This window comes from Lemur catta, chromosome 19 (genome assembly GCF_020740605.2).
Source record: "Lemur catta isolate mLemCat1 chromosome 19, mLemCat1.pri, whole genome shotgun sequence".
Taxonomy (NCBI): Eukaryota; Metazoa; Chordata; class Mammalia; order Primates; family Lemuridae; genus Lemur; species Lemur catta.
The window spans coordinates 23,208,159-23,220,954 of NC_059146.1; the positions used below are offsets into that span (position 1 = coordinate 23,208,159).

The 12,796-nt window shown below is 51.6% G+C and overlaps 1 protein-coding gene and 1 non-coding gene across 3 annotated transcripts; both read left to right on the forward strand.

Annotated features, from left to right (window-relative positions):
* The first annotated feature begins 1,558 nt into the window (after positions 1 to 1,558).
* Positions 1,559 to 7,354, forward strand: SIGLEC11 (sialic acid binding Ig like lectin 11). Of its 2 annotated transcripts, XM_045531097.1 has the most exons (11): positions 1,559 to 1,661; positions 1,733 to 2,113; positions 2,203 to 2,472; positions 2,766 to 2,813; positions 2,963 to 3,226; positions 3,493 to 3,540; positions 3,670 to 3,927; positions 4,000 to 4,284; positions 4,498 to 4,594; positions 4,922 to 4,973; positions 6,484 to 7,354. In XM_045531097.1, exons 1-11 carry the CDS (start codon positions 1,622 to 1,624, stop codon positions 6,640 to 6,642), a joined length of 1,902 nt encoding a protein of 633 aa, XP_045387053.1. In that variant the 5' UTR covers positions 1,559 to 1,621; the 3' UTR covers positions 6,643 to 7,354. The 2 variants fall into 2 exon arrangements, with proteins under 2 accessions (XP_045387053.1, XP_045387054.1); XM_045531098.1 differs by lacking the exon at positions 4,000 to 4,284.
* On the forward strand, positions 6,824 to 7,032 carry LOC123624927. Its single transcript, XR_006730285.1, has one exon. It is a non-coding gene; the product is annotated as a small nucleolar RNA U3 (small nucleolar RNA).
* Positions 7,355 to 12,796: the final 5,442 nt, after the last annotated feature.

The window sequence follows — 12,796 nt, forward strand, 5'->3', positions numbered from 1 at the left end:
TGGTCTCAAGTGACCCTCCTGCCTCAACCTCCCTATTCCCTGGGATTACAGGCCTGTGGCACCATGCCCAGCTAGTTTTTGACCTCTAATACACAGCATGGTCATGACAGTTAATAATAATGTATTATATATTTCAAAATTCCTAAAAGAATAGATTTTAAATATTCTCACCACAAAAATATGATAAGTATGTGAAGTGGTAGATATGTTAATTAGCTTGACTTAATCATTCTACAATGTATACCTATATCAAAACATCAAAATGTACTCCATAGTTATATACGATTTTTGTCAATTAAAAAGAAAATGAAAAAATTGCAGTAAAAGATACATAAAATAAAATTTATCGTTTTAACCATTTTAAAGCATACAATTCGTTGGCACTGAGTACATTCACATTGTTGTGCAACCATCACCTCCCTCCAGCTCCAGAACTTTTCTGGAAACCGTACACCCATTAAACAGTCACTTCCCATTCTCCCCTCCCCGCAGATCTTCCTGCCCGAGCAACCACTGATCTACTTCCTGTCTCTATAAATTTGCCTCCTCTAGACATTTCGTGTGAAAGCATCCTGCAATATTGTCTGGCTTTTGTCACTTAGTGTAACGTTTCCAGGCCCACCTATGTGGTAGCAGGTCTCAGTGCTTCATTGCTTTCCATGGCAGAATATGATCCTATTGTATGGACAGACTCCATTTTGTCCATGGTGTTTTTTATTTGCTAGTTAATATCCAGTCCCTGAGCCTTCGGGACACTGGCAGTTAGGTAGTGCAGACACTCAAGGTGCCCAGGGCCCCTTCCCTTTGACTCAGACCAACCCAGACCCTCTCAGTGCCCAGGAGGGGGAATGGGGGTGGGCTGGGGCCAAGAACCTGTCTGGGGGATAGAAGAGACAGGCAGGTGACAAGGCGAGATTGTTTGATCCAAGGTCCACACCCCCCCCAGTGTGGGTTCCATGATCCCCGTAGACCTCACTTACAAAACCCAATTCAAAGACAAAATCCTTGAGAATTTCAAGATGGCAGCCTCAGAGCATTAAACCCAAAACCCTTCTGAGCGCCAGGTCTCGTACAACAGCCCCGCTTCTCACCATGGAGCTGGAAAGCTCCTGTGGGCCTTGGAGATGCCCCAAGGCAAGCAGGGCAACTCACTGCCTTTGGGGAGCCTGGGGGGTCCCTGGGTTTGGAGGCACTCGAGGGTGATGCCCCTGGGGGCAGCAGTTGGCTGCTCATGTTCTCCATGCCCTCACCCCTGCATGGAGTAGATGTTGGCCTGGAGAACAAACGAATGAATGAATGAATCGGAGCCTGCATCACCTCACCTGGGCCATGGCTCCCCACTGTCCCCCGAGGGTACCCTGCTCGGGCTCCTGCCCATAACACTGAGCCAGGGTGGCCTCCCTGGTTTGGGGCAGGTCCTCACGGTCCCTGTCCTGCTGCTTTTCTCTCTGAAAGGAGAAGTTGGCAGAAGGGACCTTTGAGCACATTGGCGGCTCCTGAGGTTCCTCTTCTGTGAGTGGCCACTGCCCCTCCCCCAGACCCCCTGTAGGAGCTTCCTTCCCAGACAGGCACAACCAGAAGCCAGAGGTCCCCGGGCAGGCCCAGCCCCTCGGAATTGGAGATGCTGCTTCTGTCCCTGCTGCTGCCTGTGCTGGGGGCGGGTGAGTGGGTCAGGGGCCGGGGGTCCCAGGTGGGGGTCTGGGACAGCAGCTCAGCCTCTGTCTCCCCCCAGGCTCTGTGAAGAAGGATCCAGGTTACGACCTTCAAGTGCAGGAGTCAGTTTCTGTGCAGAACGGCCTGTGTGTCTTCGTGCCCTGCACCCTCTCCTACCCCCGGGATGGTTGGACAGACTCTACCCCAGCTTATGGCTACTGGTTCAAAGAAAAGGCCGACTCAAAGACTGCTGCTCCAGTGGCCACAAACAACCCGAACCGAGATGTGCAAACGTCGACTCAGGGCCGCTTCCAGCTCCTCGGGAACCCCCAGAACCAGAGCTGCTCCCTGGTGATCAGAGATGCCCAGCGGGGAGACGCAGGAAAATACTTCTTTCGGGTGGAGAGAGGAAGCCAAGTAAAATATAATTTCAGGAACGCGTTCTCTCTGAAAGTGACAGGTATGGAAAGGGGTGGGAACCCCCCAGGGACAGGTAAGGGGTTGAGCACGGAGGGCTCTCAGGGCACTAGGACCCCCTCTCTGCCCCAGCCCTGACTCAGAAGCCAGATGTTTACATCCCGGAGACCCTGGAGCCCAGGCAGCCGGTGACAGTCATCTGTGTGTTTAACTGGACCTTCGAGGAGTGTCCAGCCCCTTCTTTCTCCTGGACGGGGCCTGCCCTGTCCTCCCAAAGACCCACCACCTCCCACTTCCGCCTCACGCCCAGACTCAAGGACCACAACACCAACCTCACCTGCAGAGTGACCTTCTCTGGAAGGGACGTGGGTCCACGGAAGACCGTCCGACTCAGCGTGGCCCGTGAGTGTGGCGCGGGACTGTGCGGGGGGGAACAGGCCCGGTGGATGGGGAGGCGGAGGAGCCCCGCGGGGCAGCGAGCGGCTCCGAGCTCGGGAGGGTCCACGGAGAGGAAGCCGCGGGGCCCAGGATGCGGCCTCAGCCCCGGGACGGGGATGGGAGTGGCGTGTGCTCTGGCGTTGGCTTGTCACTTCTCTTCACCAGGATAGTCACACTTTCTTTGCCCTGAGGGAGTTATTAGCACTTTTGGGGAACAAAACATCCCTCCCTGAAGCCCCCTCACAACCTTGTTGCAGACGCCCCCAGAGACCTGGCTGTCAGCATTTCCCAGGACAATGGGCCAGGTACTGAGGTCCCTCCGGGCTGGGGCTGGGCCAGTCCTCTTCCGGGGTGAAAAGGCTTTGGGGGTGAGGTTGAGGGGACGTGCTGCACCCTGCAGCCCTCGTGTCCTCTCTATCTCTCTGTCTCTGTCTGTCTCTTTCTCTGTCTCCAGCCCTGCAGCCCCAGGGCACCGTCCCACATGTGCAAATCCAGAAAGGCCAGTTCCTGCGGCTCCTCTGTGCTGCTGACAGCCAGCCCCCTGCCATGCTGAGCTGGGTCCTGGGGGACAGAGTCCTGTCTTGGTCCCATCCATGGGACCCCAGACCCCTGGGCCTGGAGCTGCCCGGGGTGAGGGCTGGGGACTCAGGGCGCTACACCTGCCTGGCGGAGAACAGGCTTGGCTCCCAGAACCGCAGCCTGGAGCTCTCTGTGCAGTGTGAGTGTGACCAGCAGGGGCCTGGTGTCCTGGACGGAGAGGGGGAGGGGGCAGGGTCCAGTCAGGACCCCAGAGCTCTGAGGGGGCTGGGAACCCAGGCCTAGGGGACCAGGCCTTCTCACCCTTGGGCACTTGGTGTCTGAGACTCCACGGGTGACTCAGCCCCCCCAATCCTACCCCATCCCCCACCTCTGTCCCCAGGGACCTTCCCTTTGCCCCAAGGGAAGCCCCTGGCCTGTCTAGAGTGGTACCCTGTGTCCATGCAGATCCTCCAGAGAACCTGACAGTGGTGGTTTCCCAAGCAAACAGGACAGGTAGGAAAGGGGGACAGAGGGACCAGGGCCTCTCAGAGCCAAATGGGCGGCCCGGTGTCTGGGAGTCCCCACGCAGGAGGGTCCCTGTGCGCTCAGCAGGGCATCCATTCTGCCTCTTCCCTTTTCAAGTCCTGGAAACACTTGGGAATGACACATCCCTCCTGGTCCTGGAGGGCCAAAGCCTGCGCCTGGTCTGTGTCACCCTCAGCAACCCCCCAGCTACTCTGAGCTGGGCCCGGGGGAGCCAGACCCTGAGCCCGTCCCAGCCCTCAGACCCTGGGGTCCTAGAGCTGCCACGGGTCCAAATGGAGCATGAAGGAGAATTCACCTGCCAGGCCCAGCACCCCCTGGGCTCCCAGCACGTCTCTCTCAGCCTCTCTGTGCACTGTGAGTGGGGAAGGGGGACGCCTGGGTCCCGGGAATGGGGCCCCTGGTGAGTCCTCTCCTCTGTCCCCACAGACCCCCCGCAGCTGCTGGGCCCCTTCTGCTCCTGGGAGGCCGAGGGGCTGCGCTGCAGCTGCTGCTCCCGAGCCCAGCCGGCCCCCTCCCTGCGCTGGCGGCTCGGGGAGGGGCTGCAGGAGGGGAATGGCAGCCATGGCTCCTTCACTGCCACCCCCAGCTCAGCGGGGCCCTGGGCCAACAGCTCCCTGAGCCTCCGAGGGGAGCTCAGCTCTGGCCTCAGGCTCAGCTGCGAGGCCCACAATGTCCACGGGACCCGGAGCGGCACCGTCCTGCTGCTGCCAGGTCAGGGCCCCTTGGGGCTGAGGCCCCAGGAGGGAGGAGCGTGGCCCGGGCTGCTGGAGCTCGGGGTGGGGTGGGCGGCCTGGTGGGACACAGTGGGGCAGAGGCCCTGCTCTGGGGCTGCTGGGGGAGGGAGAACCCCAGAGCTCAGTGGGGGGAGGGGACACGAGGGTCCCGGGGCTCGGAGGGGCATCACCCTGCACCCCTGGTCTGCAGGGAAGCCAGAGCCCCGGGGAGGATTCGCGCTGGGGGCCGTGGTGGGGGCTGGTGTCGCTGCCCTGCTCTCTCTCTGCTGCTGCCTGGCCTTCCTCAGGTGAGTGTGGTCGCTGGAGGGCGGGCAGTGCAGGGAGGGGGAGGGCTGCGGGTCCTCAAGTCCCACACAGTCCTGGCTGCAGGAACCTGGCCAGGGCAGGGGTCGGGAGAACTGGGGCTTGGGCCAGAGGATCAGAGCAGGGGTCTGTTCCCACCTCTGATCCCACCACCCGGGACGGTCACCTGTTCCCATCGTGGAAGTCACCTGGTTAGATGTGTCTTCACTTCCACGGCCTTGGCAGCCTTCTAGCGCTTTTGAGCAGGAGGACAGCAGTCCCCGCAGCCTCTGAGCCAGCGAGTACTGAAATGTCCTGTCCCCCTCCCTCAGGGTGAAGACCTGCAGGAAGGAAGCACCCTCCGCCCCGGGTCCCGTCTCCCAGGTGAGTGAGGAGCCCTCTGTCCACCAGGGTCCCATCTGTCTACATCCCAGGGAGGCCACATTCCAGTTGGTGACTTAGAGGATCATCATGCCCCAAATAGGCTGTGTCCCGTGGGTCCCCATCAATGCAGCCCCCAGTCCTGTGACCTAGAGGCCACCCTTCCCCACTGTTCCCCATGTCTGCCACCGTGCTAAGCTCCAGTGGACCCTTCCTACCCCGTCCCTCTCTTCTCTTCAGACCCCTGACCCCCTTGCCCCTCCTTGCTGTCCCTCCTCAACGCAGGACAGCAGAGAGGTCCTCCCAAAATAATTATTGTCCACCACAAAGCTCAGGCTCTCCAAGACCCACCCTCAGATTTGATGATTCAGGAGGACGACAGCACTCAGCGGAAGCTGTCATAGTCATGGGGATAGCGTATAGTTTATACCACGGACCGACAGAGATGACAATCAGTGACGGGAAGAGGTCCATGGGGCAGGGTCTAGAGAGAGCACACCTGTAGCTTCTGGTCGTCCTCTCCCAGTGGGGTCACACGGACAGCACTGAATTCTGCCAGCCACGATGTGTGGCAGCACTCATAAAGCGTAGCTAACTGGGGAGCTCACCTGCGCCTTGGTGTCCGGGTATTTACTGAGGGTTGGTCACGTAGGCGTGGGGCACTGTGTGGCTGACAATTGCTCAGTCTCCAGACCCTCGAGAGTCAAACTGAGGCCACCTGGCCATAGACTATCTGGCCTGGCTGTTGTTCCCAGGTGAACAAAGATATTTCCGTCAGGCTGATATTCCAAGGGCTTTCTTTAGTTAGAGATTCTCTAAGTAACCTTTGTTTGGGCAAAGTAACTCCTTTACTGCACAGTTATGCTTTCTTTCTTGGGCGCACAGCTCAATTTCAAAACTGTATTTGAATAACTGACCCCCTGCGGTCCCTGAAGGCAGCCCAGGTCTGAGCAAACTCCTGTCCTTCTCACACTACCCCACTCCTGTGCATCCTATCACAATTTGCAATTAGATAGTAACTTCATTGACTATTCCTTACTGTCTACTTCTCCCTCCACTCTGCAAGCTGCATGAGGGCAGGTTGGTGTCTGCTCAGTTTTCCTGAATGTTCAGGGGCTGGCACAGGGGAGCTGCTCCATACGGCGGCAGGCACTGGAGTCAGACCTGGCCACGAGTATTGGCCTGACCACTAATTAGATGTGTGGTTGGGGGCATTTACTGTGCCTCAGTTTCTCCACCTGGTAAATGGGATAATAGTGTCTCCCCAGTGGATTGCTGTGAGGATTTTATGAGACCGGCAATCATTTGCCAAGGGCCAGATGTTGTTACTGCCAAGTATTTGCTGAATGAATGTATGAATGAATGAACGAACGAATGAGGGCCCAGCCAGCATTTATGGAATGCATAGATGAGATTCTCAATGCTTGGTTTCTGGGTCCACCTGTGGCTCTTCCTTGCTGTCCCCCAGGCACCATCATCCTAATTTGAACCCCCTTTTCTCCCCTCCATTTAGGGTGACAGGCAGGAGCCTCCTGCGGCCATTCCCACCTCAGAGGAAGAGGAGGAGCTCCATTACGCCTCCCTCAGCTTCTGTCGGCTGCGGCCCCGGGAGGCTCAGGACCAGGAGGCCACTAGCTTCACTGAGTACTCAGAGATCAAGATCCACAAGTGACAACCTGCGACCTCCAATAAAGCAAGGGCTTCTCGGGGGAGGGAGATGTCAGGGACAGATCCTGAATCACAGTTCTCCGTGCAAACAGGAGACCTAGTAGCCTAGGGGAGTCTCACTGGTGTGCTGAGGGCAGAACTGGGCTCATAGTTCAGCCCCAGGCCCAGTTGAAAGCCTGAGTTTGAAGACTATACTGTCAGGGACCCCCCTCTCTAGTTTGTTACTGGAGAAGCTTCTCTAAATGCGTAGAGCACCAGACACCAGGAGGAGGAGGCACAGTGTGCTCTGGAGTGAGAAGCTGGCTCTTGATGTGACCTTGTAGCCACTGCTGTGTAGCAGGGATGATCCTTCCCCTTCGCGAGAGAAACAGGGAGAGGACGCAGCCTGAGTGATTCCCATCTTCACATTTGAAAAAAAAAAAAAAAAAAGAGCCTGAGTTTCTGAGTTTGAGCAAGTTATTTTACCTCTCAGTGTTCTCCTCTGCAATTGGACACAATGAGCCTAATCCACAGGGCTCTGGTGGGGCAGAAAGGAGATGAGTAACATAAGGCATCCGCACAGGCGTCTGCAGAGAGCGCCTCACCCTACACCTCTTCCCAGAACAGCCCGCCTCTGCTCTGCATGCTTCCTTCCCCTCCACTCTACAGGTATTTTTTCCAGACTTTTGGAGGTATAATTGGCAAATAAAAATTGAATATCGTTACTGTGACCCTTACGATGTGTTGCTATATGTATACGTTGTTAAATGATGACCACGAACTAGCCGGCCATCCCATTCCACCATCTCCATAGTGATCACTTGTGTGTGTGCGAGATCACTAACCATCGACTCTCTTGACAGATTTCCAGCGTGCAGTACGATACTGCTAACTCTCGTCATTGTGCTGGACAGCAGACCCCCAGAACTTACTGATCATATAACCGGAAGTTTCTACCCTTCGACTAACACCTCCCCATATTCCTCTTCCCCTAGCCTTTGGCAACCATCGTTCTTATTCTGCCCTCTGTTTCTATGAGTTTGACTTTCTTACAGTTCACATATAAGTGAGATCATACAGTGTTTGTCTTTCTCTGTGTGACATATTTAACTTAGCATAATGTCCTCAAGGTTCATTCACGTTGTTGCAAATGACAGTTCTTTCTTTCTCTGGCTGGATAATATTCCATTGTATGTATGTATGTATGTATGTTTGCGTGGGGGTGTGGGTGTATACAGTTGGTACTTAACCAGCACAGGTTTGACCTGGGTGGATCCACTTATACACAGATTTTCTTCTGCCTGTGCAACCCCTGAGACAGCAAGACGAATCCTTCCTCTTCCTCCTCCTCCTCTTCCTCATTCGACTGTGGTCTGAGAAGATACTTGACATGATTTTGATTTTCAAAAATTTGTTGAGACTTGTTTTGTAGCCTAATCTACGGTCTATCCTGGAGTATGTTGTATGGATTGGTGATAAGAATGTATATTCTGCAGCTGTAGGATAAAATGTTCTATAAACACCGGTTAGGTTCACTTGGTCTAACGTGCAGTTTAAATCTCATGTTTCTTTGTTAATTTTCTGTCTAGATGATCTGTTGAATGCTAAGACTAGAGTGTTGAAGTCCCCAACTATTGTTGTTGGAACCTATCTCTCCATTTAGAGCTAATAATATTTGCTTTATATATCTGAGTGCTCTAGTGTTGGGTGCACAACATATGAGCATTTAGATTGGTGTCTTCTCTTGCTGAATCGATCCTTTTGTCATTCTATAATGACCTTCTTTGTCTCATTTTACTGTTTTTGACTTAAAGTTTGTTTTACCTGATACAAGTATAGCTACTGGTTGCTTTTGGTTTCTGTTTACATGAAATGTCTTTTTCTATCCTTTTACTTTCAGTCTACATGTGTCCTTATAGGTGAAGTGAATTTCTGTTAGGCAGCATATAGTTGGGTCATGGTTTTTTATCCATTCAGCCAGTCTATATCGTTTAAGTGGAAAATTTTATCCATTTACATTCAAGATTATTATTGATATGTGAGGACTTATTCCTGTCACTTCCTTAATTGTTTTCTGGTTATTTTATATATCTTATACTCCTTTCTTCTTTATCTTCTGTTCATCATTGTACTTGGTGGTTTTCTGTAGTGGTAATATTTGTGTCGTTTCTCTTCCTCATTTGTGTGTTTGCTCTACCAATGAGTTTTATACTTTCATGTGTTTTCGAGTTGGTAGATATCATCCTTTTTCTTCTAGGTGTAGGACTCCCTTCCACATTTCTTACAGGGTTGGTATAGTGGTAATGAATTCCCTCAGGTCTTGCTTGTCTGGGAAAAACTCTATTTGTCCTTCAGTAAGCAAATATAACTTTGCTGGTAGCAGGGGTTTTTTCCTTTCAGTGCTTTGAATATATCATGTCATTCTTTCCTGATCTGTAAGGTTTCAGCTGAGAAATTCACCCTTAGTCAGATAAGGGCTCCTTTATATGTGACTAGATGCTTTTTTTTTTTTTTTTTTACTGTTTTTTTAGAATTCTCTTTGTTTTTGACTTTTGACAGTTTGACTATAATGTTCCATAGAGAAGACCTTTTGGGGTTATACCTATTTTGGAATTCTGAGCTTACAGAATGTCTAAATCTCTTGCTAGACTTGGGAATTTTTCAACTATTATTTCATTAAATAGGTTTCCTATGCTTTTCTCCTTCTCTTCACCTTCTGGAACGCCCAAAATGCAACTATTTGGTCACTTTATGGTGTCCCATATGTCACATAGGCTTTGTTCATTCTGTTTGTTTGTTTGTTTACAGATGGGTCTCGTTATGTTACCAAGGCTGACCTCAAACTCCTGGGCTCAGGTGATCCTCCCACCTCAGCCTCCCAAGTAGCAGGGGCTATAAGCATATGCCCCATGCTCTGCTCTGCTCACTTTTTAATTTTTTAAAATTTTTAATTTTATTTGTTTTTTATTTTATTAATTAATTAATTAATTAATTAATTTTGGTCTGACTAGGTCATTTCAAAAGACCTGCTTTCAGAGTCTGAAATTCTTTCTTCTACTTGATCTAGTCTATTGTTGAAGCTCTTGAAGGTATTTTTTATTTCATTGAATTGTTCAGTTACAGGATTTCTGTTTGGTTCATTGTTATGCTATCTACCTTTTTGGTGAATTTTTCACTCATATCCTGAGTTACTTTTTGATTTGTTTGTATTTTTTCTGGGTTCTCGTGTATCCCTCTGAGCATCTTTAATACCAACATTTTGAATTCTTTTTCTGGTATGTCATAAATTTCTTTTTCATTGGAATCTGTTATTTAGGAATTATTGTGTTCCTTTGGATGTCATATTTCCTTGCTTTTTCAAGTTTCTTGTGTCCTTCTGTTGATATCTGTGCATCTGGTATTATAGTCACTTCTAATTTTTTGGATTGGCTTTCATAGAGGAAGACTTTTTCCTGAAGATGTATCTATGGCGTTAGTTGGGTATGGCTCTTTAGCTTTGGTTCTGGGTGCATGCAGTAGTGTAGTCCCCATACGATTTCTTCAGTTTTAAACAACATCAGTGGTGTCTGTTATTTCCTCAGTGGCTTAGGCTGCAGTTGTTAGTAGAGACTATGGTGAGGCTTTGCTAGGGATAGGGTTGCCATGTGTGTCAATCCTTGGGCCCCAGTGGTGGCAGAAGCAGGCCAAGCATACCTGTCCTTGGGTCCATGTGGTGTAAGCAGGCACTGGTGTTAGCAGGTCCAGGAGGGCTGATTCTTGGGCCTCCAGGTGGCTTGGTTGGGTGCCAGCAGTGGCAATAGTTGGCTGGATTGGTGGGCAGGTCCTCGATTCCCTAGGCAGCATGCATGGCATGGGTGATGGCAGTAGCAGTGGCAAGACAACCCTCACCTTCCCAAGCAGCACACACTGGTGTTAGCAGTGGCTGAGACAGCCTTGGTGGGCCAGTCCCCAGGTCCCCAGGTAATGAATGTGGGCATGTGCCAGTCATGGTGGTGATGGCAGGGTGGGTTGGCCCATCCTGGGGCCCCCAGGAGGAATATACAGAGGCCAGTACTGGTGAATGTGGCAATCCCCAGGCACCTGGACAGCATGCCTGGGCGTTGGAGGGGGGTGGTACAAGGCTGGGCAGCCCTGTCCTCAGGCCCTGTGGTGGTGTACACAGGTGCAGGCTATGGTGGGCAGGATGCAGCGTTCCCCCCCACCCTGGGGCAGCATGCCTTAGGTGGTGGCAGCAACAGCTGTTGGCAGAGAGAGCCTGTCCTTGGGGCATGTGCAAGTGCGCTGCAGCCCTGCTCCTGGCCCAGGGGCCGTGGGGTCGCTGTCAGTGGCAGCAGCAACAGTCCTTTGTTGGTTTAGTCTGTAATCTTCTGCCATAATAACCCAATACCATGAATCTATAGCTTTTCTGAGCTCTGTGAGTCCTTCTAATGAATCATCAAATCTCAGGATGGTCTGGGGATCCCCAAAACAGCCCGTTCTCCTCCTCAGTCTACGGTACAGGATGCCACTGTTTCTCTAAGTGAGGAAGACATTGCCCAGCTGCCTGGGTCTGTTGATTCTCTCCACGGGAGCCCAGCGGTCTCAGTGGGGCGTGCGCCCTGGTGGCTACACAGTGTCCCGCCCAACAGGCCTTGATCTTGTCTAAGATGGAAAGTTGCTGACCAAGAAAACTGCTGAGTTTATCATAAAAAAAGGGAAATGGGATGATGTACCCCAAAACCACAGAGAGAAAGCATCAGTTCCTCCTCATCTTTCACCAAGTCCTCACTCTACTTCCCAAACACTTGGTTCTCAAACATGAGGTGATTTGTCACTTTTCAGTAAATGGTTCCAGGTTGTACCACAAGGACACAATCACCCATGGCCCAGCCAGGACTCCACGGAGAGCAGCCCAGGAAGGAGCCTCAGGGCAGCGTCTACAGGGAGGGGACTCTCGGGCCTCTGTCTCTGACTCGGTCACTCTTCCTAGTCTTGGTCTGAGTCAGGTTTTTATTTCTGCAAAATGCAAAGCAGGCCCCCCAAAGTGCCCTCCTTTAAAGTCAAGTAAGGTGTTCATTATTTTTCCAAAAGATGGCAAGAAACAATGGGGGTGGGAGGTCAACCACTGGTAGGATCCCAAGGTCCCAGGACCACACGGCATTGACCGATAGTGGCTGAAACCAGGTCTAGTTGCACAGACACAGAGGCTCAGCCTTCCCAGGAGAAGTAGGAGGGTGAAGAGTCTATCACAGTGCTCAAAATGGAAACACCCAAATTTGTATGCGTAAGTTTGTGTATCTGTGTGCATGCACGTGTGTGCATGTATCGATCTATGTGTGTCTGAAAGTGTCCATCTGCTTGCATGTCTATGTGTCTTTGTATGTGTATCTGCCAGTGGGTGTGCATGTCTGTGGCTCTGAGGGCATGTTTTGTACCTGTGTGTTGATGTGGGGTGAAGCTATCCATTTGTGTGTGTGTGTGCGTGTGCGTGCACACCCACGCACATGCTAGGCATTTGAAACTAGCCTCATGGGCTAACACTGAGAGCGACCATACACATCTTGGGCACCACATTAAGGATTTGTGTCATTATTTCTGTAAACACAATAAAGTATTTACGAGCAGGAGAATTGTGCTCATAATTATGAATATATTATGTGGTCACCTGTTGTAAAAGACCCAGGAGTGACTGACCCCAGCCTCCGACTCATTTTGCACGATGAGGCTCCTCCCTTCCCTTTTGTATGGACAGTTAAAAATATATATAGAAAAAATTAGCCGGGCATGGTGGCGCATGCCTGTAGTCCCAGCTACTCAGGAGGCTGAGGCAGTAGGATCGCTTAAGCCCAGGAGTTTGAGGTTGCTGCGAGCTAGGCTGACACCACGGCACTCTAGCCCGGGCAATAGAGTGAGACTGTCTCAAAAAAAAAAAAATAAATTAAATTAAATAAATAAAAAGATAAAGTAAAAGCCAGAAAAGACCCTCTTCACTATAAACTGGGATGCTGTATTTGTTCCCTAGGGCTGCCACAACAAATTACCACAGATCTCCTCACTTAAAACAACAGAGTTTTATTCTCTCCCAGTTCTGGAGGCCGGAAGTCTGAAATCAAGGTGTCCTCAGGACCCTGCTCTCTCCAAAGGCTCTGGGGGCGGATCCTTCCTGGCCTCTTCCAGCTTCCGGTGGTTGCCGGAAGTCC